This window comes from Alexandromys fortis, unplaced genomic scaffold (genome assembly GCF_014885135.2).
Source record: "Alexandromys fortis isolate MF-2015 unplaced genomic scaffold, M_Fortis_MF-2015_v1.1 scaffold_73, whole genome shotgun sequence".
NCBI lineage: Eukaryota > Metazoa > Chordata > Mammalia > Rodentia > Cricetidae > Alexandromys > Alexandromys fortis.
This window is the reverse complement of record NW_026067959.1, coordinates 8,889,681-8,913,224: the sequence shown is the minus strand read 5'-3', so window position 1 is coordinate 8,913,224 and position 23,544 is coordinate 8,889,681. Positions and strand designations below refer to the sequence as shown.

General features: G+C 45.5%; 1 protein-coding gene across 1 annotated transcript in view; it reads left to right on the top strand.

The window, feature by feature from the left end:
* The window catches only part of Nim1k (NIM1 serine/threonine protein kinase), a 47,224-nt gene that overhangs the window by 21,618 nt on the left and 2,062 nt on the right, over positions 1–23,544 (top strand). Inside the window, exons 2-3 of the mRNA XM_050152767.1 lie at positions 8,620–9,486; positions 22,651–22,919. Of these exons, the coding sequence (XP_050008724.1) occupies positions 9,195–9,486; positions 22,651–22,919 (561 nt within the window). The 5' untranslated portion in view covers positions 8,620–9,194. The remainder of the gene's footprint in view (positions 1–8,619; positions 9,487–22,650; positions 22,920–23,544) is intronic.

Genomic DNA, 23,544 nt, shown 5'->3' with positions numbered 1-23,544 from the left:
AAACACCTTTCATTAAAGACACTGAAAAAATATGAAAGTACAAATTCCTTTAAATTCCTTTCCCCTAAAGCTTGTGTGCTATAAAGCAGAACACATTTGCCAAATACAGACAAAAAATTCTCGAGCTTGAAATGTCCATCATTACTTAATTGACAGTATTACTGGAAAAGTAAGGATGGCTTGGGCCAGCAAGATGGCTTGGCAGGTAAAGAGGCTTGCTGTGCAAGTCTGTTGGCCTGAGTTCGATTCCCCCAAACCCCTGTAAAGGGAGGAGGGACCTGACTCCACAGAGCTCTCCTCTGTCCTCCACACATGACCACACACACACATCCTGCAATGAACATTTAAATAAATAAATTGATAATACTGTTTGTTGAAACTAACTTTTTACTCAGAAGTTACGGCGGCATACCTTTGTGGATCTCTGTTCTTTCTCCCACAGGATAACATATAAAACTAAGGTTTGTGAATTAGATTACACAAAGGTATTTGTGTAATATTTGAAATAGTCTGCAGTACCAGAAAACTAAAATGTGAAGTTTCTGCAGTTGATTTTCTGTCCTGGGCTCACCATCCATCATCTATCTATTGTCTATTTCTATTCATCCTCTATATCTATCTCTATATAGACAGATAGATAGGTGTAGACAGGTATAAATTTTAATTATAGAAGTAGTTATTCATGTTGTAAAATGTCCAGACAGAATGGAATTGGATGTAAGAAACCAAGGCACCTCTTTGCACAACCATCAGATTGCTTAAAGAAGGCAGAATCTGGATTAGTCAGCTTCTCCTGGTTTTATTTTTGTTTGTTTGGTTTTTATCTATATACATGTTATTATGAGATAGAGGCTTGGTATGTAGACTGGACTGTTTCACATGCCCCTGCCTCAGCCTCTTGGGTGCTTGAATTGTAGGTGTGCACCATCAAGCCCCACCAGTTGGCTTTCTCTCACTGTCGTAAAATATCTGTGGCAAATGCAGGCAATGGAGGCTCACCTTTAATCCCAGCACTCGGGAGGCAGAGACAGGTGGATCTCTGTGAGTTTGAGGCCAGCCTGGTCTACAGAGCTAGTTCCAGGACAGCCAAGGCTACAAAAAAAAAAAAAAAAAAAAAAAAAAAACTCTGTCTTAAAAAACAAACAATGATGTGGTAAAATAAATTAATAGGAGTAAACATTATTTTGGTTCATGGTTTCAGGAGTTTCAATTCACGTTCATTTCTCCGTGTTGTTTTGGGCCTATGGCACCTCACAGTCCATTATGATGGCATCCACACTTCTCTCTGTGGCTCTGCCAGCCTCAGTACTTGGCTTCCATCTTGGTGATTTCTATTACACCATTGTGTCCACATTCCAGCCAGCCAGAAGATGGAAGGAAGCAAGAGGACCAGGTATGCCTCTCTCCAGTTGTCTCTCATAGTCCCTGACTGAAATGCAGGCATACAGCCAAGTCCAGCCACAGCAGAAATGGGAAAATACAGCCTTCAGATAGCAGCACGCCTGGCTCAGGTTTCTGTGCTGTAAAACAGGGGCTTTCAAAAATGGCTGCATGCTGAATCTTGGGAACCCTAAAAGCAAACAAAGGCTGGAGGAATCTCTCAGGCAGAAGACTTAACGCAGGATGCATGAGGCCCTGGGCTTGATCTTCAGCCCTGATCTCAAGTGTGTTGCCTGTTCTGTGTGCAGGGATCAGTCAGACAGGGGAGCCTCGATAAGGCTTTCAAATGCACTCGAACTTTATTTATTTATTTATTTATTTATTTTATTATGTATACAATATCCTGTCTGTATGCCTGAAGGCCAGAAGAGGGCGCCAGACCTCTTTACAGATGGTTGTGAGCCACCATGTGGTTGCTGGGAATTGAACTCAGGACCTTCGGAAGAGCAGGCAACGCTCTTAACCACTGAGCCATCTCTCCAGCCCCTGCACTCGAACTTTTTAATAATAAAAGTGTGTGCAGTATTCTCCCCTCACTCACAGCAGTAAGTGCTCGTGAACGATAGACTTTCCTTAGCTTGGCTCAAATAGAAAAGGTTTTCTTGAATTCCCTGATCCCATGGCCCATGTGCTTCACATCTTCTCCACATCTTCCAGACTATATCCCTCTGGAACGAAGTGACATCACCAAGCAGCAAAGGAGCAGTCTGGGCTTTGATGTGCAAACATTTTAGTCCCCTAAAAATAAGCTGTGAGTTGCAAATAAGTATGAGTGTTCCCACACTGCTTCCTAAATCAGCTATTTCTGGGGACACGGGGACCGTGTTTGTTTTTCTGCTCAGGGCTACCTGCTCGTGGTTGGGTGTGTGGCACACTATCTCCACGTCATTCCCTGCTTGTTTGAAGGCAAGCATTGCCTTTTCAAGATGATGGGGAGATCTGTGCTTGCAAAATGAATCATAAATGGGATTTAAATTTCTATTCCGCATCCAGGAACCTGGAGTCTTTCTATTCGATTGTGGTGTTTTCTCTTCCTAGTATTTTTTGAAACGCGTGGTTGATAGACTGTCAGGTGACCTAAACACTCAGTTCTGGCAGTCAAGAAGCCAACAGTGGAAAAACCAAAGGCAACGTTGTTGACCTCAGTTGCCCTTGTGAAAGAGGACTGAAGACAGCGTACTTCACAGTGTTGCCAGGGCGTTCATTCATGGCAGATGTGTCAGAAGTTGATGCGAGGGGTCTCCATCACTCTCAAGACAGGGCCTCTCACTGTCTTGGAGCCCTCTGTGTTGGTTAGACTGGCTGGCCATAGGCCCCTGGGGTCTGTCTATTTTCTGAGTCCCGGGTGCTAGGAGATAGATACTGACTACCACATCCAGCTTTTGTACAGGGGCTGGTGGTCCAAACTCATGTCCTCATGCTTGAAAGAGAGGCATTTCACCCACTGAGTCACCTCCCCGTCCTGTTCCTATACAATATAATTTTTAAATTGTCGCTAAATTTTGCTTCTGTAAAAGAATATTTGTGGTTTGAAGTGCTAGGCATTCTACACAAGACGATGCCCCGTTGAATGGCCTGCGCATGCACACACATGGTCTGTGCATCTGCACAAAAGGGCACACCACACAACCCTGGTCCAACCCTTCGGTTCCATTTACTTATGTTTTAAACATATTTAACTCACCATTTACAGATTTAGAGAGCGTATCAACAACAACAGCAACAACAACAGCAACAACAAAAACTCTCAATTGCCAGTTTCTTTGGGGGATTACAAGATTTGACTTCCTGCATGATCACCCAGCTGGAGTGGAGCAAGGGCTGGCTTAGCATGCGAAGGGCATTGTGAGGGGTCATCTAGGTAGGGCACCCTATCACAGATGTTTCAGCCTGGGATCTCAATGGTCGTGGGGCTCTCCGGTGTGGTAGAACTCAGTATGGGAAGAGAGCTGACGTAGGCCCATCTGACTGTAGGCTACATCTGGACCTTGGATTGTGAGTGTGGGTGGCCTCCGGAAGACCCAGGCTGAGCAGCTGGGGAAAGCACCCTGTGATAACAAGTCGGGAAGCAGCTGTGTTACAGAGTAGCAGCGGCGGCACTTGCGTAGAAGCAGTTCATAGCGAGTTTACATTTGCTTCAAAATGTCTTTGCTGCTCCCCATGGGGATCTCATTGTGTATGTTAAGAACTAAGGCCAAAAGTAAAGATGGCGCAAATTATTTCTAAATGCTAAACTTTCAAACGAACTGTGTTTGTTAACGATCTCTGTGTGAGGGTGTAATGTGTCTGGGAAGGATTACAACCACAGCCTGATTATCACCAAATCTTGTTGCCACATATAGGGAAAAAAAAAAGCACCCAGATTTTCTTCTAAGCGAGCCTGACCCTGCCAACCAACAAAGGGACTGTCTGAAAGCCTGGCCCAGAAGTTTTGAAACAGAGACAAAGAGAACAAAGGCAAGATGGCTTCCTTTGATATTATTTTCACAGTGGGTTGCAAGTCTAGAAAATAAATTACCAAGTAAGCCCTGTTTGCTTTCATCTTATTTAATGCATTGCTGTGTGGCAGCGGTAAGCTTGTAATTAAGGTCCATTCTGGCTCCTCCGGATACTTTGATCTATGATGACATGACTCCATATTTTTTGTCTGACTGAGTGTCTAAGTTCTTACTAGGGTCCATAAAAAAAAAAAACCTGGTAAAAACAACGATGGGAACTACCTGCATCTGAAAAATGGGAGATTTCCCTCTGAAATTAAGCATTACCTTAACTTCCATTACTTGTTTAATTTTCAACATGATCTAGCACTAAAGAGCAGTCAAGATATGCACTGAGGGTAGCCGCCCTTTAGACTCTAAGTAGGATTTCTATTGACAGAGGCCTAATGTAAGTCCCTGGGGAGGGGGTGGAAATAAAATTTTGCACAGTGGACGTGCTTTCCCTCATGGACCCACACAGCTATGCAGATCTAACCTTCCTGGGCATTCTTTTATTCTGATTTTCATTCTAGTAGAATGTGAGAGTGTGTGGAGCTTCTCCTCTCTTAAGACTGACTTAGAAAAGTCATTATTAGCAATTATTAGCAAGTTTATTAGCAATTCAAGTGCATAATGACACATGTTTGTCAGGACAGGGTTTCTCTGTGTAACCCTGGCTGTCCTGGAACTAGCTCTGTAGACCAGGCTGGCCTTGAACTCACAGAGATCCTTCTGTCTCTGCCTCCTGATGCTGGGATCAAAGGCATGCACCACCACCACCTGGATTTTTTTTTTCCTAATGATTGTTATTATTGAGAAATTTGCAGTATGACTGGGAATTCTGATAATCAGATGTTGGGACTTCTAATTTGATTGACAGATTTTTTTTTATTCTCTATTGCTCATCTCTTCTAGACTAAAAAAATAAGATTCTTCAAGTAAATAATTTAATTCTCAAGAGATCTCTCTCATGTCTGAGTGATCTTTTAAGTTTTAGTGTTTTGGTTTGATTTTATGGATGCTTTCTGCTTCCTTCTTGTTCTGTTTCCTTTAAGTTCCTCTTGGTTGTCATGGTGGTTTGGGTGGGTGCGGTCTCTTTCATTTTGGAGCCCTTCTATTGGTGCCTCTTGTGTGGCCGTTCACTCTACTAGGAAGAAACTAAGACTGGGTTAAAAACAAACTCACAATCTCTTTCTCTCTCTTCCTCTCTCTGTGTCTTTCTGCCCTGTTTCTCTGTCCCTGTGTCTCTGTCTCTTTCTCCTCTTTCTCCCTTTTTGTCTCTCTCTCATGTGTATGTGTGGCCGGGTGGGTGGGTGGTTGGCTCTAGCACCCAAGGGTTGTGAAATGGGCACTCAAGAGAGCTTTTGCATTGCACAGTCTCCAAATGTGGTCTCTCTCTCTCTCTCTCTCTCTCTCTCTCTCTCTCTCTCTCTCTCTCTCTCTCTCTCTCTGGCAGTCCTCTGGAGAAACTCTGAGGGTGGCATCAATAGAATATCTCCCTGAGTCGTATGTTTCTCTAGACCATTTATGATTGTGGTAGACCCAAGTCCGGAAGACATGTATTTACAATCTTGCTCTTGCAAGTACATTGGCCCTGCTCTTGCAAGTTCTGGCCCTGCTGATGGAACCCAAGTGACTTAGAGCAGTTCCCATAACCAGACAAGAGGCAGAGTACTGGATTGGAAAGCAGGATCCATAGCCTAGGCTGGTAGTTGAAGACAGTTGGAAAGATCTGGAATATCTATAGGCAAGATGGGAGGAGAGAGAGAGAGGAGTGTTGGGACTGACCATTCACNGGGGGGGGGGGGGGCGGGGGGGGGGGGGACTTTTCCTCTGGAGCTAGTCCAGACAATGAGAATCCCCTGCCTAGAGGTTTAGATGGTTAGTCCTCTCTTTTCCAGAAACTGCAGGTGCAGGAAGATGAAGGAAATGGGATTCTGTAAACAAGTTTTACCTAATACTCCCTCCTGTGCCCAGGGTTCTTCTTGAACTGGGCAGGGAGAGGAGGGCAGAGCGCCGTTTAGCCTTCTTTGGAGAAGTATGGGCTGGGAGCTTGCTCTCCCACACTCAAGCCATCACCACGATTTCGGCTCTGCAATCTTCAGCCTTGTAACCACTGAGACACTCAACCCCACCCCTGCCCCCGGTGTTTCATGCTTTTGTTTATATCTATTTATGTGAATTATTTTGTTTATATCTATTTATGTGATTTATTTTGGAGTAGAAAAGGGCTCCTTTCCCCCTAATTGGATCATTGGCATTATCAATGAGTTTCAATTCATCTTCAATACAAACCTAATTCTTGTAAATCTGTAAAAGCTTCTTTATCTAATTTAAATAGAAGATTAATTGTTTTCCTGGCTTTTAAGAAAAAAAGAGAATCGGTTTAAGGCCATGTTGCAAGAAATCTAACTTGAGGGTCTACAACTCATAAACCACAATACAGTTGGCCACTGTCAGCAGCCGTATCTGATCTCTCCCCGATGTGGAGCCAGGAGAAGGGGGACTTATTGTTTCTAGGAGGCCCCCGAAGTCAATTTGGTTAGTGAGGTTAGAACACTGCAATCCCAGGGCACAAGTGGAGCCCACAATGAGAGTGTTGGGGAGCCAGAGGAGGAGAGGATGAGTCCTGGGTCAGCAATTGTGTGGGAGAAAGCAGGTGCCTGGAGTCCTGAGGACTTGGGAAGAGTAGACCTCTTGGAGGGAGCAAGGGCAAGGAGAGGCATTAGTAGGGGTCCAGCACCACTTCCCAGTCAGATGATAGAACTACAGCTAAGCTTTTCCTCACACAGGAAGGTGGGGTCAGGAATCCCAACAGCTGCTACAGCGTAGCCCAGGCTTTGGAAAGAATGTGCTGAAGCGAGTTTTCTGAGATAATTAAATGTTGGGCTAGTGTTATTAGCTTATAAATAAAAAAGGTATTTGCCTCTACTGAACCAGACTAAAAGCTAACATTGGGTAACTTAATTCATTTCTTCTTTAATAAACTTATCAGATGAGCGCCAGGCACTGTGCAGAGTCCTGGCGCACTCAGAAAGAACAAAGCACACCTTCTTTATTTATTTAGCTGTGGTAAAATAGGCCACTGACAGCCGCAGCCCAGAGAGGAGGCACTCCAAGAGGGTGCAGAGCCGAGAGTTCTTCACAGCTCCTGCTGCCTTGTAAGTGACTTACTGTGCCCAGACTTCTCTTTTGCATGGGTTAGTTGACTTACTCTGCCCAGACTAGCCCTTCTCTTTCGCATGGGTTAAGCTAAAGTTTCTTTCAGAACCATGGTTGACGCTACCCCTGTCTCTTGTGAGCTCCGCGTTGCAAATCTGACCGTCCGTGTCTAGTGTCACTTGAACTTAGCTTAGCCAGATATCCAGAGACAAGTTTCAGAATGCCTGTGAACTCTCTAACATTGGATGCAGATTGTGTGGGTGTGCTTTTTCCTGGTCATAGATTTTGTTAGTGTCTCAAAGGAGTCTGTGAACCTAGGACAATTACTAATTAGTGCCTGAAATCCCCTTAATCCAGGAAAGGGACTTTTGACTTTTTTCGCCTTAGTGTTTTTAGCATCTGAACCATTCTACTTTAGAGCTGTATTAGTTATTGCTAAGTGGCCCCTTATAACCCTGTAACCTTCATCTACCTTCATGTCCCCATATCCAGGAATAGGAGGAGTATTGGGCACAAAGTTCCCTTTCTGATAGCAGTCCCATACTTAGCCCGTAATAACAATAAGGCAGCCCTATCTATAATAATAACACAATTTCTTCAAGCAGACTAGAAATTGTATTTCCAAGGCAATCTGTTAAGTTGGGTCTTTTTGTTTGTTTGTTGATGTGTTTTTCCTTTTTTCCAAATTTTTAGTTAAAAAAAAAACTCTCAAGTTCAAAAATGACACATTTAGGGAATGCTCTCAACACAGAGAGCCCAGCATTCCGTGCTGTGGGAGGGGACGTGGGGACAGGCTGTGCTTACCACCTTCACGGAGAAGTGACATTTCGGAAAATAATCAAAACACCAAGGGGATTCAGGGAGATGATGCTTAGTGCTATTCTGTGAACATCTCAGAGGGCTCTGGGAGTCTCAGACGATGAACGGAACAGGGGGTGCAGGCTAAGTCTGGAATGCGGTCCACAGGGCAGCCTTGGCACCTTAGCCGTGCTGCCCTGGGTTTCTGTCCCTCACATGGACATGGCCCATGAGATGAACAGCCCATCAGAAATATAAGGAAAAAATGAGCAGAGGAGAAAAGTCGCCTTTGTCAATGGCAAAACAGAGAGAACAAAAACAACTAGAGAAGGAGACGCTGTACTGGAATATGACGGCGTTAAAGGAGATAAGAAAGATTCGCAAAAATGTAAGGCAGTTTGAGAATCGATAAACGTTGTCATTATTGCTATCTTGTATTTTTTTAAAAAAATCGATTTTTTAAAAAAAACCGAACTAATACAACATGTGTATTTTCCTAAACTTCAAGAAACAGAGTTGCCTTGCTTGAGACGCATGGACAATCTAGGTTTCCTAAAGCTGGCACGGAGAGCATGTGTGCATGTTGACTTCTCTTTTTGTTAGACCGTATGTAATTTAGCATCTACTATCAATAAGACTCACAAACTCGCAGAGTATGTTGAGAAAAACGTTCACGAGGCGGTCTCACATTCTCCTGTGCGGCACGTTCGAATGCGCTAATTATTTTACTCTCTGTCCTCAGGACGAGCCGTCGTCTGCCAAATTTTCAGGACAGCTCAGGGCTTAGAAGAGGGCTCATCTAAATAAAGGCCGGCTAAAGTGACATTGTGCGGATTTAATCCTCTCGCTGCCTGTGTGACCAGAGGCTGACTTACAAGACTCTTCCTTTCTTGGAGTTCAGATTATTAAGTCCCCAGGGTCCTGCGATTTGACGGCAAGAGAAACACAATATGAAGGTCAGCGACGAGCACCCGCTGCGGGGACTCGGGGGCCTCCAAAGGGCTTTTGCACTCTGGAGTGCGAGACTGCCCGGTCGCACAGGGAAATAAAACGGAGCCTTTGTCCCCCATCGCAGCCACTTAGACGACAGAACATCAGATTCCACCTCTGCATCTAGCTTCCCCAGCGAGTGCTTGGAAAGCTGAGGTGAGTGAGGGAAGGCGTGAAGGGCCAGGAGTGAGGCCCCGCTGGAATTTTGCTCACTCTCAGAGCTCTCATGGACGCTGCTCCGGGAGACCTCAGCTCACATCTGCCTGCCTTACAAGTTGCCCTGACCGTGGCTCTGGGCTGAGATGGACACATGAGCCTGCGTGGACGATGACTGCGGTGTTTGTGAATGGAGGCGGCCTGGTGCACACACACTGTGACAGGTGGGACCGGCGGGACAGCACGGAGAGCAGCTGTCAGACCGAGTGCGCCCAGGAGGGCGAGGAGGACCAGCCCCGCCACCTGACGCCCTTCGAGAAACTAACTCAGGACATGTGCCAAGATGAGAAGGTGATGAGGGAGATCACGTTGGGCAAACGCATAGGCTTCTATCGAATTCGAGGGGAGATCGGGAGCGGAAACTTTTCCCAGGTCAAGCTGGGGATTCACTCTCTAACCAAAGGTAGGGTCGGACTTCCCGAAGATCACCTGTGAGCTATTGGGCCCTAATTGAGGGTGGGGGCTAGAAGGTTACTTAAGTTCATGTTTATAGCTTCTGTTTGTATTGATGGGTCACTAACAATGGCCTGGAATATTGTAGAAGACCTCCCAGTTCACTAGGGTCTCTGGATAGTAGGTACCAGGGTCCCCCCCCTAACCAGGTAAACTACTCCTGTTCTTGTAGTCTCGGGGTCTTTTCTGCCTTAGTCTGCTTCCTGTGCGTCCCCAGTGATACTCGGCTCTTCACTTTATACTTTATACTTCTGGGATTCTGGATGAACAGTGCTCACCACTTTGGCCTCAGGGAGGACCGTGTAGAGAGCACCCCTCTGCTATCCCACCCTAATTGGGCCCTTTCCCAGAGTTACCACAACTTAGTTAGCTAAAGCTGGCAATTGGCGTAAGGGAGAACCTTGGCAAGTCAGCATGCTGAAACTACCATCTGAAGCCCATGGGTTCTACCCTCTCCTGAGACGCCCTCCCTAATGTTGTCGCCTCAGCCTACCCCGTCACCATGCCCCAAGGTCCTGCTTTTTCCCCTATCAGAGGTCTTCTGCTCTCTGTTTAGCCAGGCCCCAACCCCAAGCTCCAGGGCCAGGGACACAGCACAGTGGTATGGAACCGGCCTAATATGCACACGAGGCCCCGAGTTCAATCACCAGCACAGCCGAGAAGAGAGCCTTAGATATGTGCATGCCTGTGTGCATGCCCACAACACGCATGCACATTGGCACATACACTCAAGAGTCACTGGAGCGCCAAATCTTCCAGGCGCTCTGAAGCCTCCTGGGTATCTGGGTTCATATCGCCTCACCTCAGCTCTCTTCCTTGGTGATCTCTGTAAATTCAAGGGCTTCTCCCATTTCCTAGTCTCCGTTTGCACAACGTGCAATGATACCCAGTAACAGTGCTTATTTCTCTGGGTATCAGAAGGAATGAGTAAGTGGTCAATAAATACTAGTTACTGGTGTAATTTTTCACTTACATCTGACCTTCCTTTGTGCAACCAAAGATACACTGAAGCCTTTATTTATTTATTTATTTATTTATTTATTTATTTATTTATTTATATTTTCTGTGTATGTGTGTTTACATGAACATACATGTGTGCCCTGGACCTGGAGCTATAGATAGTTGTGGTGCTGGGAACCCAGCCTGGGTCCTCTGGCAAGAGTAGCCAGTTCTCTTGACAGCTGAGCCATCTCTCCAGCACTGGAGTCTCTCATTCAAGAGAAGTCAATCCCTCATATAAACCCAAATCAGCTCACCTGCATTCCCTCCGGGCTGTGACTTCCAACTCCAACTGCCTGTAAGAGTTATTTGGGAAGGTTAAAAACAATACTGCCTACAAAGCACCCCAGAGCCTTTTAGGTAGTTGTTCCAGGGTGAGATCTGGCACGAGACTTCTTTTAAAACTCTGCAGGTGACAGAAACACTGCCTAAGCATCTCGCAGGTGCTGTCGACGGCCTCTAGAGGAGTAACTTTTGAAACAGGTATTATTTGTCTTCAAATTCAATTATGTAGCATCATGTCAAGCTTTCGCCGGCTTCAAATGTTGAACCTTGTTTCGCTTGAGGTGATATTCACCTCCTCAACAACAGAGGGCACTGCACTGGGCTCTGGGGATAGAAAGAGAGGTACTAGTCACCACCCTCAAGCAGAAGGAGAAAGAGGACATTCAGATAAGGACAGTGCAAGCCAGGATTTGAGAGATACGTGAGCAAACTTGTAGGTTTAAGTCTTCCAGCTTAGGAAGGTTGCACAAGGGGCCAGAGGACAGCTGGATGGAGTCAGCTCTCCTCTTGATGAGGAAAAGCACCTGTGGGACTGACGCTGGTCAGGGTGCTCCAGAACAGGTTGTACTAAGGGCGTGGGGGTGGGATTTATTATAAAGTTGAGATCCCATGATGGACTAAGGACGTGGGGGTGGGATTTATTATAAAGTTGAGATCCCATGATTGTGAAGACTGAGAAGTTCCAAGATTTGCCGTAGGTGAGCTTCAGGACCAGCAGAGACAGTAGAGGAGCTGTTTGAAAGCCAGCAGGCCCAGGGGCCAAGAGCCAATGTTTTACTGGTTGAACGGTTGAATCTGGGAGCTAGAAAAATAAAACTCAGTGTCCCAGGGTAAGACAATTGAACAGAGGACATTTTGAAATCCAGACTGGGCAAAGCCCACCCACCTTTTGGTGTATCTCTTGCTTTATTCTACTAACGTGAAAATGTATATTTTTCACTCCTCCATGCGCAGAATAAACGTTTGACCAAACACCTGAGCACCCCAGGGCCAGTGAAGTTGACAGAATTAACGTTCACAGTTGGCAGCTGTGTGGATGTGGAGTTGTGGACGGAAGACGGCAGAGGGAGGTGGACTTGGCCTCCTTGGCTGTATGAACCAAACAAAGATTGGTGCTTTTTAGTATGCATAGGGCAATAGTAAAGAAGGAGTGCGTGCGGGATGGAAAACAAGAAAACTGCTGATATCCAGAAGAAACCATCCCCTGGGTGGGGACATGGCGTGAGATCCGAGCAGGGTTGACATTGCGGTGGTTAGAGAAGGCAGTGGCCGTCACTCAGAGGGACAGCAAGGAGGAGCAGTAATAACATTTTACACCCCAAGTGACGGCTGGGTTGCACCTACTTCCTTTTTGATGGAGACTGAGCCTGGGTCCTCACATATCCTAGCTAATGCTCTATGCTGAACCACACTCAATCCTCTCCTTACTTTTATTTTGAGCCACAGTCTCCTTAAGTTGCCAAGGCTGGCATTGAACTCATTCTGGAACCCAGACATGCCATGAACTCATTATTCTCTGGCCCTAGCCTCTTGGGTGGTAGATGGGATTACAGGCCGGTGCCAACAGGTCCAACATGGCTAACATTTTATGTAGACATAAGCCCATATAGACAGGGTGTTTGTACGCATGTGTTATCGGGTGCTGAGAATCAAACCCATGGTCTAGCACATTGTAATCAAACACTCTACCACTGAGCTATATCTCAGCCCCTGGAGTGGTTTTAAATACATATCTACTCTTTCTCTGTGAGCACCATGACTTTCCTTATTTTAACTTTTAAAAATATTTAGTTTTAGGCAGGCGTGGTGGCACATGCCTTTAGTCCCAGCACTCGAGAGGCAGAGGCAGGCGGATCTTTAAGTCTGAAGAGCCTGGTTTACAGAGTGCGTTCCAGGATAGCAGAGATACACAGAGAAACCTGTCTCAAAACTAATAATAATTATTATTAATTATTCTTAATAATACTCATTAATATATAATTATTACATTATTTATGTGTATCAGTGTTTTTCTTGCATGTTTGTCCATGCACCACGTGAATGCCTGATCCCCACAGAAACCAGAAGAGGGAGCTGGATTCCTTGGAACTGGAGCTACAGACTGTTGTGAGCAGCGTGTGGGTGCTGGGAAACAAACCTGGGTCCTCTAGAAGAGCAGCCAGTGCTCTGAGTCAACTCTCTGGACCTTCCTTTCCTTTTTCTTTTCTCAATGAACACTGGCTCTCAAAAAAAAAAAAAAAAAAACACAACTTCACTTTTTACTCAAATCAACTATTTAAAAAGGAAACCAGTGTTACAATAATGGGGTCAATAGCATCAGCTGCTTGGAAGGCAATAACGAAATAAATACAATACAAATAGATTTTAAAGTTACCAGCTAATAAAAAGCCATTGATTAAAGCAACCAATGGGAAACTTTCTTTTTGAGGGGCTGGAGAGATGGCTCAGTGGCTAAGAGCACTGGCTGTTCTTTCAGAAGTCCTGAGTTCAATTCCCAGCAGCCAGATGGTGGTCTCACAACTGTCCGTAATGAGATCTGATGCCCTCTTCTGACCTGCAGGTGTACATGCAGACAGGACACTGTACACATAATAAATAAATCTTTTTTTTTTTTAAAACAACTTTCTTTTTACATTGATTAGGAGAATTCAATGAGAATTGGGCTGAGCTCACATTATTATCCTGGAATAACATTTTACGTGGTTGAGGGTTCTACTACTATCACTGCTTTGTGCCCTGTGACTCTTAAAGGCTCCCCTATAATGTCACCCAGTCTCTTCTGTCTCACAGATGAGGAGGCAGAGGCCCACACATGGCTGCTCCCATGTTACAGCAAAGCCAAGTATAGAACTTGGCTTCCTTCCTTCCTTCATAAGACTTCTCCGCAATTGTGGGAACTGTGGGAAAATGTTAAAGAGGCCTGTCTCCTCCCCTGCCTTCGGCAAGCTAGCCAGGTTAGCTGCTGCCAGCGACTTCTTCACACCTGTGGACATTCTCCCCATTTTGACACCATTCTGGAGCAGTGGGTTTTGTCGAAGGAATAGGAAACACACTAGGGGTCAGCGTTGCAGTACTAAGACGTAATACCTGAGATATTTGAAGGAGGGAAGGTTTATTTCGTTCACTAGTCAAGAAGTTTGACCCCCATTGTCTTTGATCCTGTGGTGAGGCAGTGCAGCGGGAGACATAGCGGCTTGGAAGTAAAAAGGAGATGTGAGAAGGGACTGGGGTCCCCACATCCCCTTCGAGTGGACACCCTCAACGTCTAACATCAATTCCAGTAGGCCCCGCCTCTTAAGCTTCTGCCACCTCCCAGTAGCATCGTGGACCAAGGACCAAGTCTTTAACACTTGGGCCTTGGGAATGGGGTACTTCATAGCCAAATGATTGATAGTAGTGACCAGATCTTATAAAAGAAGCATGGCGCCTTCTTCCAGCTGACTTCCTGCCTGACCATCTTCCCCATCCAGACAAGGTCCAGGAGAAAAGAGCCACCATGACTTATGTGGAAAAAAGGCAGGGCAATCCCGAGGGAACACATGGACTTGCGAGTTTGTGAGATTTGCGTGGAATCTGCTTTTCTATCTGTGTGACTATAAAAAAAGCCTTGTCTCCTTTCTGTGAGTTTCCCCATGTATAAAGTAAGGCAAGGGTTAGCTTGCATTAGCAGCAGATCATTGGATGGAGCAGATTTAAAACTGCATGACATCATTTTAGCTTGCTTTCTGTTGTTCTGATAAAATATTCTGACCAAAAGCAACGTGGGGAAGAAGGATTTGTTTGCTTACACATTCCTATCACAGTCCCTCATTCAGCGAAGCCAAGGCAGAACTCTGAAGGTGGGAACTGAAGCAGAGGCCATGGAGGGGTGCTGCCTACTGGCTTGTTCTCCACGGCTTGCTCAGTCTGCTTTCTTATATATCCCAACACCACCTGCCCAGGGGTAGCACCTTTCACAATATGACCACAGTGGGCTGGGCTCTTGTACATCAATCATTAGATAAGAAAATGCTTGCCCATAGGTCAATTTTAGAGTGCATTTTTTCAGTTGAGCTCAGTTGAAGTTCTGTCTTTCCACATGATCCTAGCCTATGTTGTTGGAGGCTGCTCATTTGTTCCCGGCCACTCAGACCTAAAATATTTGCAATGCTGTTTGGCCCATAGCTTAAGCATATTTTCTAGCTAGCTCTTATATCCTAAGCTAACCCATCTCCATTAATCTATGCATCACTACAAAGGTCATGGCCTATTGGTAAAGTTTTGGTAGGCTCCGGTGGAGGCGTCTGTCTCCTGATCTGGCTACATGGCTTCTCCTGACTCCGCCTACTCTCTCGCTATCTCTTTCAGCTTGACTTTACTTTGTTAAGCAATGGCCCTAAGTAGCTTCTTTATTAACCAATGTCAATAAAACATATTCCCAGCATACATCACCTCCTACACCAAGCCTGTGTAGAGTTAACAAGACTTTGATCAGAGCAAAGATGCTACGTAGCACACGCTAAACGGAACACATGGGAAATACTCATTAAAGAATAGCATCGGTCTTCTCTCAAAGCAGTCTAGATTTTTCAGGCCTGAGCCATTTATCACTCAGTTCCAGGAGCAAAGGTGTGCTCAAATTAGCTCAGGAGGGGAGAGATATAGTAGGGAAGTCTGAGGACCCACAGCGGGGTCTCAATCACTTCACTCATTCCATCTTTCACCCTTCATAGGATTTTATGGCTTCCCGTGATAACATTTTATCTTTATTGTCATGGTATTTATCATCATGATAAATATCTCTCTGCTTCTGTATACAGAATGACATTCCACGTTTATTATTCAAATGCATCTTGGCCAGGAATTGCAGTTGCTAGCTCAAGCTCTCTATAAGTTCCCCTTTATTGCCTATCTCCATTCTACTAGTTTTATTCTATTTCGGTTCAAATTCTAATATATATATTAGAATATATTATATGTTATATATATTATATCTCTCTGTGTGTATATATACATATATATTGTATATATATATTGGTTCACTGGACAGCTGTGATGGCTGCTTTAGAGTGAAGGCCATTGCAGTCTGCAGGGCCACATACCCACTACTCTCTCAGCGGAGCTCCAGGTCTAAGGCGAATAAAGAAAACAGCACGCTGGTAAGTCTAAGTGTATCCACGATGGGCAGAATAACCAGCTAAGCTGAGAGACCACCACGAGGCCAGAGCAAGGCAATGCTCATTTCGTAGACAGGCTGTTAGGTGAGAAGACAAATGATGACCAGCATTTATCTGAATTGCATGACTTCCTGTCTGATATATTAAAGTTAACGTTGTACCCACCTGCCCGAGTTTCAGAGAACAATTCCCTACTGCGTGGATGGCGCTTCATAAAGCTTGAATGCTCTTCTTGGGCCTAACCACCAGGAGCCTAACCCTGTTAGCAAAAGCCCAGTGTCCGCCCGGGTATGGGGTGGCAGGTGAGAAAGAGGGCAGGGAAGTGGATAGCGGTTTGTGCAAATGTGCCCCCCCCCCAAAGCCATCTTGGCCAGAATTGTCACGAGGTTTTCTAGGAAACACGAACGTTCTGGGTATCAGAAAACATCATTTCGATGCCCAGGAAGTTCCCAGGACAATAGCTAAGGATTTAAGAAGGAAAAAAAAAGACAATAACAATAAAGACACCCGCTGCTCTGGGTCTCCAGGAATAAGATAACAATATGGCCTCTCCTCGGGCAGGAGTTTCTTTTCATAGCTGACAGCGTAGATTCTCTTGGGATCTGCAGGGACATAGGGCAGGCTAACAGTCAGCGTGAATCCCTTTTTAGGCTAATTAGACGTTTCTCGAAAGCGATGATGCACCGGGCTTCTGAATGTTTTATGTCCCATCTGCGGTCACCAGAAAATAACAAAGAAGCCACAGGTACCCAGAGCTTTTCTGGGTCGCTGCCCCTGGTGACTGCTGCCTTGCTCTTTCCCTCAGCTTAAGTTTCAAGAGTCCTTGCTTCTTCTCTTTCAGTTTGCTCATTCATTGGTCTGCTCACTTATTTTTGTTTCCTTTGACTATTTGTGTGTGTCATGTACGTGTGTGTGTCCATGTGTGTGGGTGGGTAGACTCACCCGCTCTTTCACGTGTGGTGGCTGGCGGCTGACATTGGAATCTCCTCCTGTATCTCTATCTCACCTTTAAAAAAAAATTAAAAATTCATTCTTTGGTAATTTCACACATGAATACAACGTATTTAGATAATATTCCCCCACAGTGATTCTTCCTCCAGTTTTCCCCAGACCTGACCCTCCCCAGCCCTTTTCTAACTTCATCTCCTTCTCTTTCTTTTATAGGTCACCGAGTCCAATTATTGCTGATCATATGTGTCTATCATTTTTTTTAAACATTGTTCATTTTGCCAATGGACTTCTTTGCCCTGTTTTGGCTAGATTAGCTAACAGAGGTCCCAGGGGGACCCCTTTCTCTCTGCTCCCCATAGCACTAGAGTTCTAGATTTTACAGTTTGTGCTGGGGATACAAAGTCAGCTCCTCATGCTTGCATAGACAGGGCTTTACCCACGGACCCATCTCCCCAATTCCCCAATTACCATTACAAAACAGGCATATATATATATATATATCAAATGCCTCCTGAGTGCATGCCTTATTCTGGACTTTAGAGGGACGAGTAAGGTGTGTAAGGTGTGGCCTCTTGTCGCGTAGGTTCTAATAGCTGCTTAGAGGAGACTGAAAACAGATACTACAAGTTGCCACAGAGTAAGGCTATAAGTGTGTGCTCACCGGACACCAGCAGAATCCAGAAACGGCCTGTTAACTAGAAAGGTTTACAGTGGGTCCTGAGATTTACTTCACAGTAGGAAAAGCTTCCGGGAGAAAGATAGTATGTAAAGTACCCACAGGTGAGAACCAGTGAGGGGGCACTTGGGAATTTAGAAGAGCTGGGGCAGACGAGCCTGCAGAGAGAGGCAGGAGCGGACACGGGCGATGTTGATGCAATCATCGGCCTGCCCGCAAACACTCTTCTTACTCGGTTGAATTTTGTCATTTAGGTATCAGAAAGCCACTGAAGACTGTAAACAAGCAATTGATGGGATCTGATTTCAGTGAGCAAGATGAACTGAAGGCGGGGAGTCAGGAGAGTAAACGAAGGCAGTCTAAAGATCCGGATGAATGAGTAACGATGCCCATTGTAACTAAGGGAGTGGCAAAGAGGGTGGAGAGAAGCAGTGCCATTGAGAAAGGTTTAGAATCCTGAAAACTGGGCTGTGTGATGGCTCAGTGCTTGCATTGCAAGTGTGAGGATCAGAGTTCAGATACTCAGGACTCACAAGCAAACCAGGTGGGCCGTCTGCAACCCCAGTGCTCAAGAGGCCAAGACAGGGCTCTGCAGAGCAAGGTGGTTAGTGAGATTAGCTGAGTTTGTGAGTTCTGGGGTTCTGGGGTCAGCAAGAGACCCTGCCTCAGACAAAGTAGAGAGAGATTGATGGAGACAGTTGGCATCGGATGCTGTATCTATCACATTATGACTTGAGTCCCCTCATGTTTATTATAAATACTCAACATTTGGCAACTGTTTGGTGAATTGAGTCAGGACACTAGCTTCTCACGGAAGCATCACAATGGTAAGAAGAGCTAGCAGACAGAATGAAGGTGGGCTAGAGGCTTACTCAAGGTAACCCTGCTTAAAGAAAGCCCATTGGTTTTTAGAAAGTAATCCCCTCCTCTTAAAGGGGAAGAGAAGATGCAGAAGGAAGAAAATTTGGAGGTATTCATTATGGATACTTAATAATTGAAGCCTTCACACAAGTTTAAAGATATCTGGATTCTCTTGAAAACTAAAAACTCAACAACTTCAGATCCGTGGTCAAACTAGCAATGACCATTCAGAATTGAGCAGCAGCAACTGCCCTTCGGTCTCAGGCATACTGCAGCCCCTGCAGCCCCACTGACCTCTCTTGTTACCCCTGTCTGCCCTTCCCACACTTCAGCTACTCCCCTGCCCTCCCCACACTTCAGCTACTCCCCTGCCCTCCCCACACTTCAGCTACTCCCCTGCCCTCCCCACACTTCAGCTACTCCCCTGCACTTCCCACACTGCAGTCGGACCACTGTTCCCACAACCGACCGGAGTCAAGATGATGACACTCTCCATAAATCCCTGGCTTTCCCAAGGCTGCCTTCCCTAAAGCAGGCTCCTCTGAGCCTAGGGGTTACCTCACCCTGCTAGCACTCCTGGCTAATTTGGGGATCACTATCCATCAGTTCACAACTCTGTCATAGAGGGCTCCCCTCAGCCTCTCTAGCACAAATGTTACATCTCATGTAGGCCAACATATGCATCATCCCCTGGGCTTCTCCCTTACCCCCAGTCACAACTTAGTGTTCTTACTCAGAGGGGCCGCACCATATTTAAAAAAAAGGGGGGGATTCCTTCCTAATATTAACCACATGTATCATAAGGGCTATTTTCAAAGCCCTTCTCTTTCGCTGGTTTGTAAGAACAGTGTCCTGTCTTCTCCCTGCCTAGTGAGCACTGTATCCTACCTGAACACGTGTTTAGAGAGTAGATAGGGGTTGTGGAACTGACTCAGTTGGTAAAGTGCTTGCGTCACCAGTGCAAGCACCTGAGTTTGGATTCCCAGAAGCCACAGAGAACACTGGCCATCAGCACGTGGGGAGGTAGAAGGCAGAGATAGGGAGACACTCAGGAGGAAGACCCCTGGAACATTCTGGCCAGCTAGCTTAGCCTACTGACAAAGATACAGGACAAGGAGAGGCCTGATCTAAAACAAAAGGTGAAAGGTGCTTAAGAAGAAATGACACCCAAGGTTGTCCTGTGTACGTGCTTCTGCACATTTGTGCACCTACACATCTGTGCATACATGAGTAACTATGAAGACGGAGTTCTTTAGGGAACCGACATCTTTCTCTTTCTTTCTTTCTTTCTTTCTTTCTTTCTTTCTTTCTTTCTTTCTTTCTTTCTTTCTTTCTTTTTTTTTGAGACAGGGTCTCTCTGAGAAGTCCTGACATCTTGGAACTCACTATGTAGATCAGTCTAGTCCTGAAATCACAGATAATCTGCCTGACTCTGCCTCCCAAATGCTGAGATTAAAGGTGTGCAAAATTATGCCCGGCTTTAATAATGTTTTATGTGGTTCTACATTTGTGTTCTAATGCAAAGCACAGCTGTCACGTGACTTAACACGAGATGAGCAGAATCTCAAGAGGTACTCACTCCAACAGCACTTGTCCCACCCTACTCTAGTCCTGGCTCGGGGAGGGGGACCTTTGCTAAAGTGGTTCTAGTAAAGGGAGGGTTCTAGGAAAGGGAGATTAAGATCCCTACTGCCACCTATTGTCGAACATTCACAGTGCATGGAGCTAATGGGTCACAGAGCTGAGGTTACAGGATCCTGTGACAAGGAGAAGGGAGATAGCAGGAGAAATCCCTTCTGCAGGGACTGCGGGTCTGGAAGGTGGAATTTTAGCTCCGCAATAGCAACTCTTCTGGACGGGATGTACAGACTGTATGGTTTGTTGGTTCAGGGAAACAGCGAGAGGCAATCAGTGCTAACCACTGAAAGGTAGAACAGACGTGACCAAGGAAGAAGAATGCCCAGAGGATGTCGGTGAGGAAGCCCATTTGTAGCCAAAGTGGGACTTAATTACTCATGGCTTGCTTCCTGGCTGCTCAGTGTTGCTTCCAACAGAAGCAGCTCCCCACATCAGATACCACCACTCCCTCAGTCCATTTCAGAAAGCGGAACTGACCTTTAACTCGCTAGTAAGACTCCTGCTTTGAGCAGGCAGCGTCTATTTTCATGCCAATAACACTGTACCAAAGTTCTTCGAAGCAGGTGTGTTGCAAGTAGGTCAAACAGCCAGTCTGCCTCCATCCCTTCTTGCTTGACTGCTAACTGCTTTCTGGATAGTCTGGCCAAATCTGAACAACGGAATGAAGCTGTGTTATGAACTCAAGATTCATTTATTTCTAACGGTAACCATTTTCATCATGTGCTCTATGTTTATTGTAGAAAAAATTACAAGTATTAGTAATCAATACACAGAATTTATAGAAGAACTATCTGTGATCCTTTAGATAAGCCTTCCAGAGTTGGGGTGTAGTTCAGTTGGCAAAGAGCTCACACGGCGTACACAAAGCCCCCCACCACCCCGCTTTAGTCCCTAGCCCTACAAAAAAGTAGGCGTTAGTAGCACACACCTGTAATCTTAGCACTTGATAGATGGAGTTAAGAAGTAAGAAATTCAAAGTTATCTTTAATTATATAATGAATTCAAGGCCATCTTGGGCAACACAAGATCCTTTCTTTAAAAAAAAAAAAAGTCCTCAGGGGTGGTGTTGGTGCATGCGTTTAATCCCAGCACTCAGAAGGCAGAGGCAGGATTTTTGTGAGTTCAAGGCCAGCCTGGTCTATGAAGCAAGTTCCAATATAGTCAGAGCTGTCACATAGAGAGTTCCTGTCTCGAAACCCTGCCCCCGAAAGTATCTAAGCATTTTAATAAGCTGTCTCACTATATTTTTATCTATGAGTGAATATTTGTATTTTTCTGATGTCTCTTACATATTTAATGTCTTTTCATATCAATAAGTACAGACTGACATCACTCTGGGGTGCGTTGTTATAAACAAAGATGAACTACCCTTTAACCACCTCTCGCTGGCTACTTGCTATTCCCTGTAACCCCGGCACCCTTGTACATACATCAGGTCATTTCTTTAAGATTCATTGCTAAAAGTGAATGGCTGGACTAAAGGATGTAATCATCTTCAGGATTTCAACACTTTATACTAAACTAAAACGCTATCCAGAACTATTGCACCACGAAGTCCTCCCTCCAGCTGCACAGGGATGGGCCAATGCCTTCTTACCCTCACCAACCCAGCATAGACACAGTATGTCTGCATGTCATACGTATGTCTACATACATACATGTCATACATATGTCTGTATGACTTTGCATGTCAGGCACAGACAAAGTAACATAAAACACAATCCTTACAGGGAGAGGGAAGATAATAGGGAAGACAACATTTATAGGCTGGGGAGCTGAGACTGCAGAACATGGGTATTCTAAACACCCAGAGCCTGGGTGTCACGGTCACCTTATGCAGGTACCATGGGAGACTTGCAAGGGTAGGCTAATTGTGAGGCTAGCTTCGCAGGGTCACCAGGGATGACCTGAGGCAAGGACAGGGACATAGTGATAGAGAGATCTAGGTAAAGAAATGGTCCCGTGCATGAATGTTTGCTGTTTCAAGAACAAACTAGAGGAGGAAGTTGGAGGGGAAGCTGGGCCAGAGCCACAGGCTAACACTGAAGACAGAAGCCTGTTCTGATCCTGAACTGCTCTCTGTGCTAAGTCAAGGACTTTTAACTTTACTTGGAAAACTAGGTGAAGATGACAAGTGAGAACTCATTTGTGAGATAGGAGTTGGCAACCAAACCTATTGATAGATATTGATACTAGACTTGAGATTTTTTTTTCATTTCCATTGATTTGGGAACCACTGAACCTCTATGTCTGATAGGATAAATAGACTGCCCAGAACCCTTCCAGCTTTAAATACCAATTTCCTTGTTAAAAAACAAAACAACAGGGCTGGAGAGATGGCTCAGCGGTTAAGAGCATTGCCTGCTCTTCCAAAGGTCCTGAGTTCAATTCCCAGCAACCACATGGTGGCTCACAACCATCTGAAATGAGGTCTGGTGCCCTCTTCTGGCCTTCAGGCATACAAGCAGAAAGACTATTATATACATAATAAATAAATAAAATAAATATTAAAAAAAAAAACCTTTAGCTCTTTTTTTTTTCTTTCCAGAAAAAGTGGCCATTAAGATTCTGGACAAGACCAAGTTAGACCAGAAAACCCAAAGGCTGCTCTCCAGAGAGATTTCCAGCATGGAAAAGCTACACCATCCCAATATCATCCGCCTTTACGAAGTCGTGGAAACCCTGTCCAAGCTCCACCTGGTGATGGAGTATGCAGGAGGCGGGGAGCTCTTTGGGAAAATTAGCACCGAGGGGAAGCTTTCTGAACCAGAAAGCAAGGTCATCTTCTCCCAGATCGTGTCGGCCGTGAAGCACATGGTAAGCGGGGAGGCCCCCACTCTGCCTGCCGGGGGGCCCCTATTCTGCCTGCCGGGGGGGGGCCCCACTTCGCCTGCTGTGGGGCTTCAACTCCGGGGATGTAGGGCTTTGATTTGTTATCACATAGACACCACAGAGAAGGTCGGCTCTGCAATAGCGGACAGCTGACCCTTCTATAAGTCAGAACTTTAGCTGGGACCAGGGTTCTTGCCTCTGAAGCAATATTCAGGATCTTGGTACCCAGCAGGCTTGTGGCTCCTTCTGAAGTTGGCAGGAGCCTATCAGAGAAGCCAGATGAGCGTCCTTCATTTACTGCCCACCCATTTAGCTTGTCACCTTTCCTTGGCCCTCCTTTCCTGTACTGGATGCCTGTATACCTCATCTCAGAGCTCACATTTCAGTCCTGGCCATACTTCCCGACCAGCCCAGTTCCCCTCTCCCTTCCTGAAATTCACTTCAGTCCCAGGTCAACTAACACCAGACTTTCTCATCTTCAGTGACCGCCATCTCACTCTTCTCCCCCCCCCCCCGCCCCCACCTAGTGCTTACTGATTCTCTGCTCCACGTATTGACGCCCAATTAAGTCATTCTTTAGTTCTCCAATGATTTTTTTATAAAGCTGGAT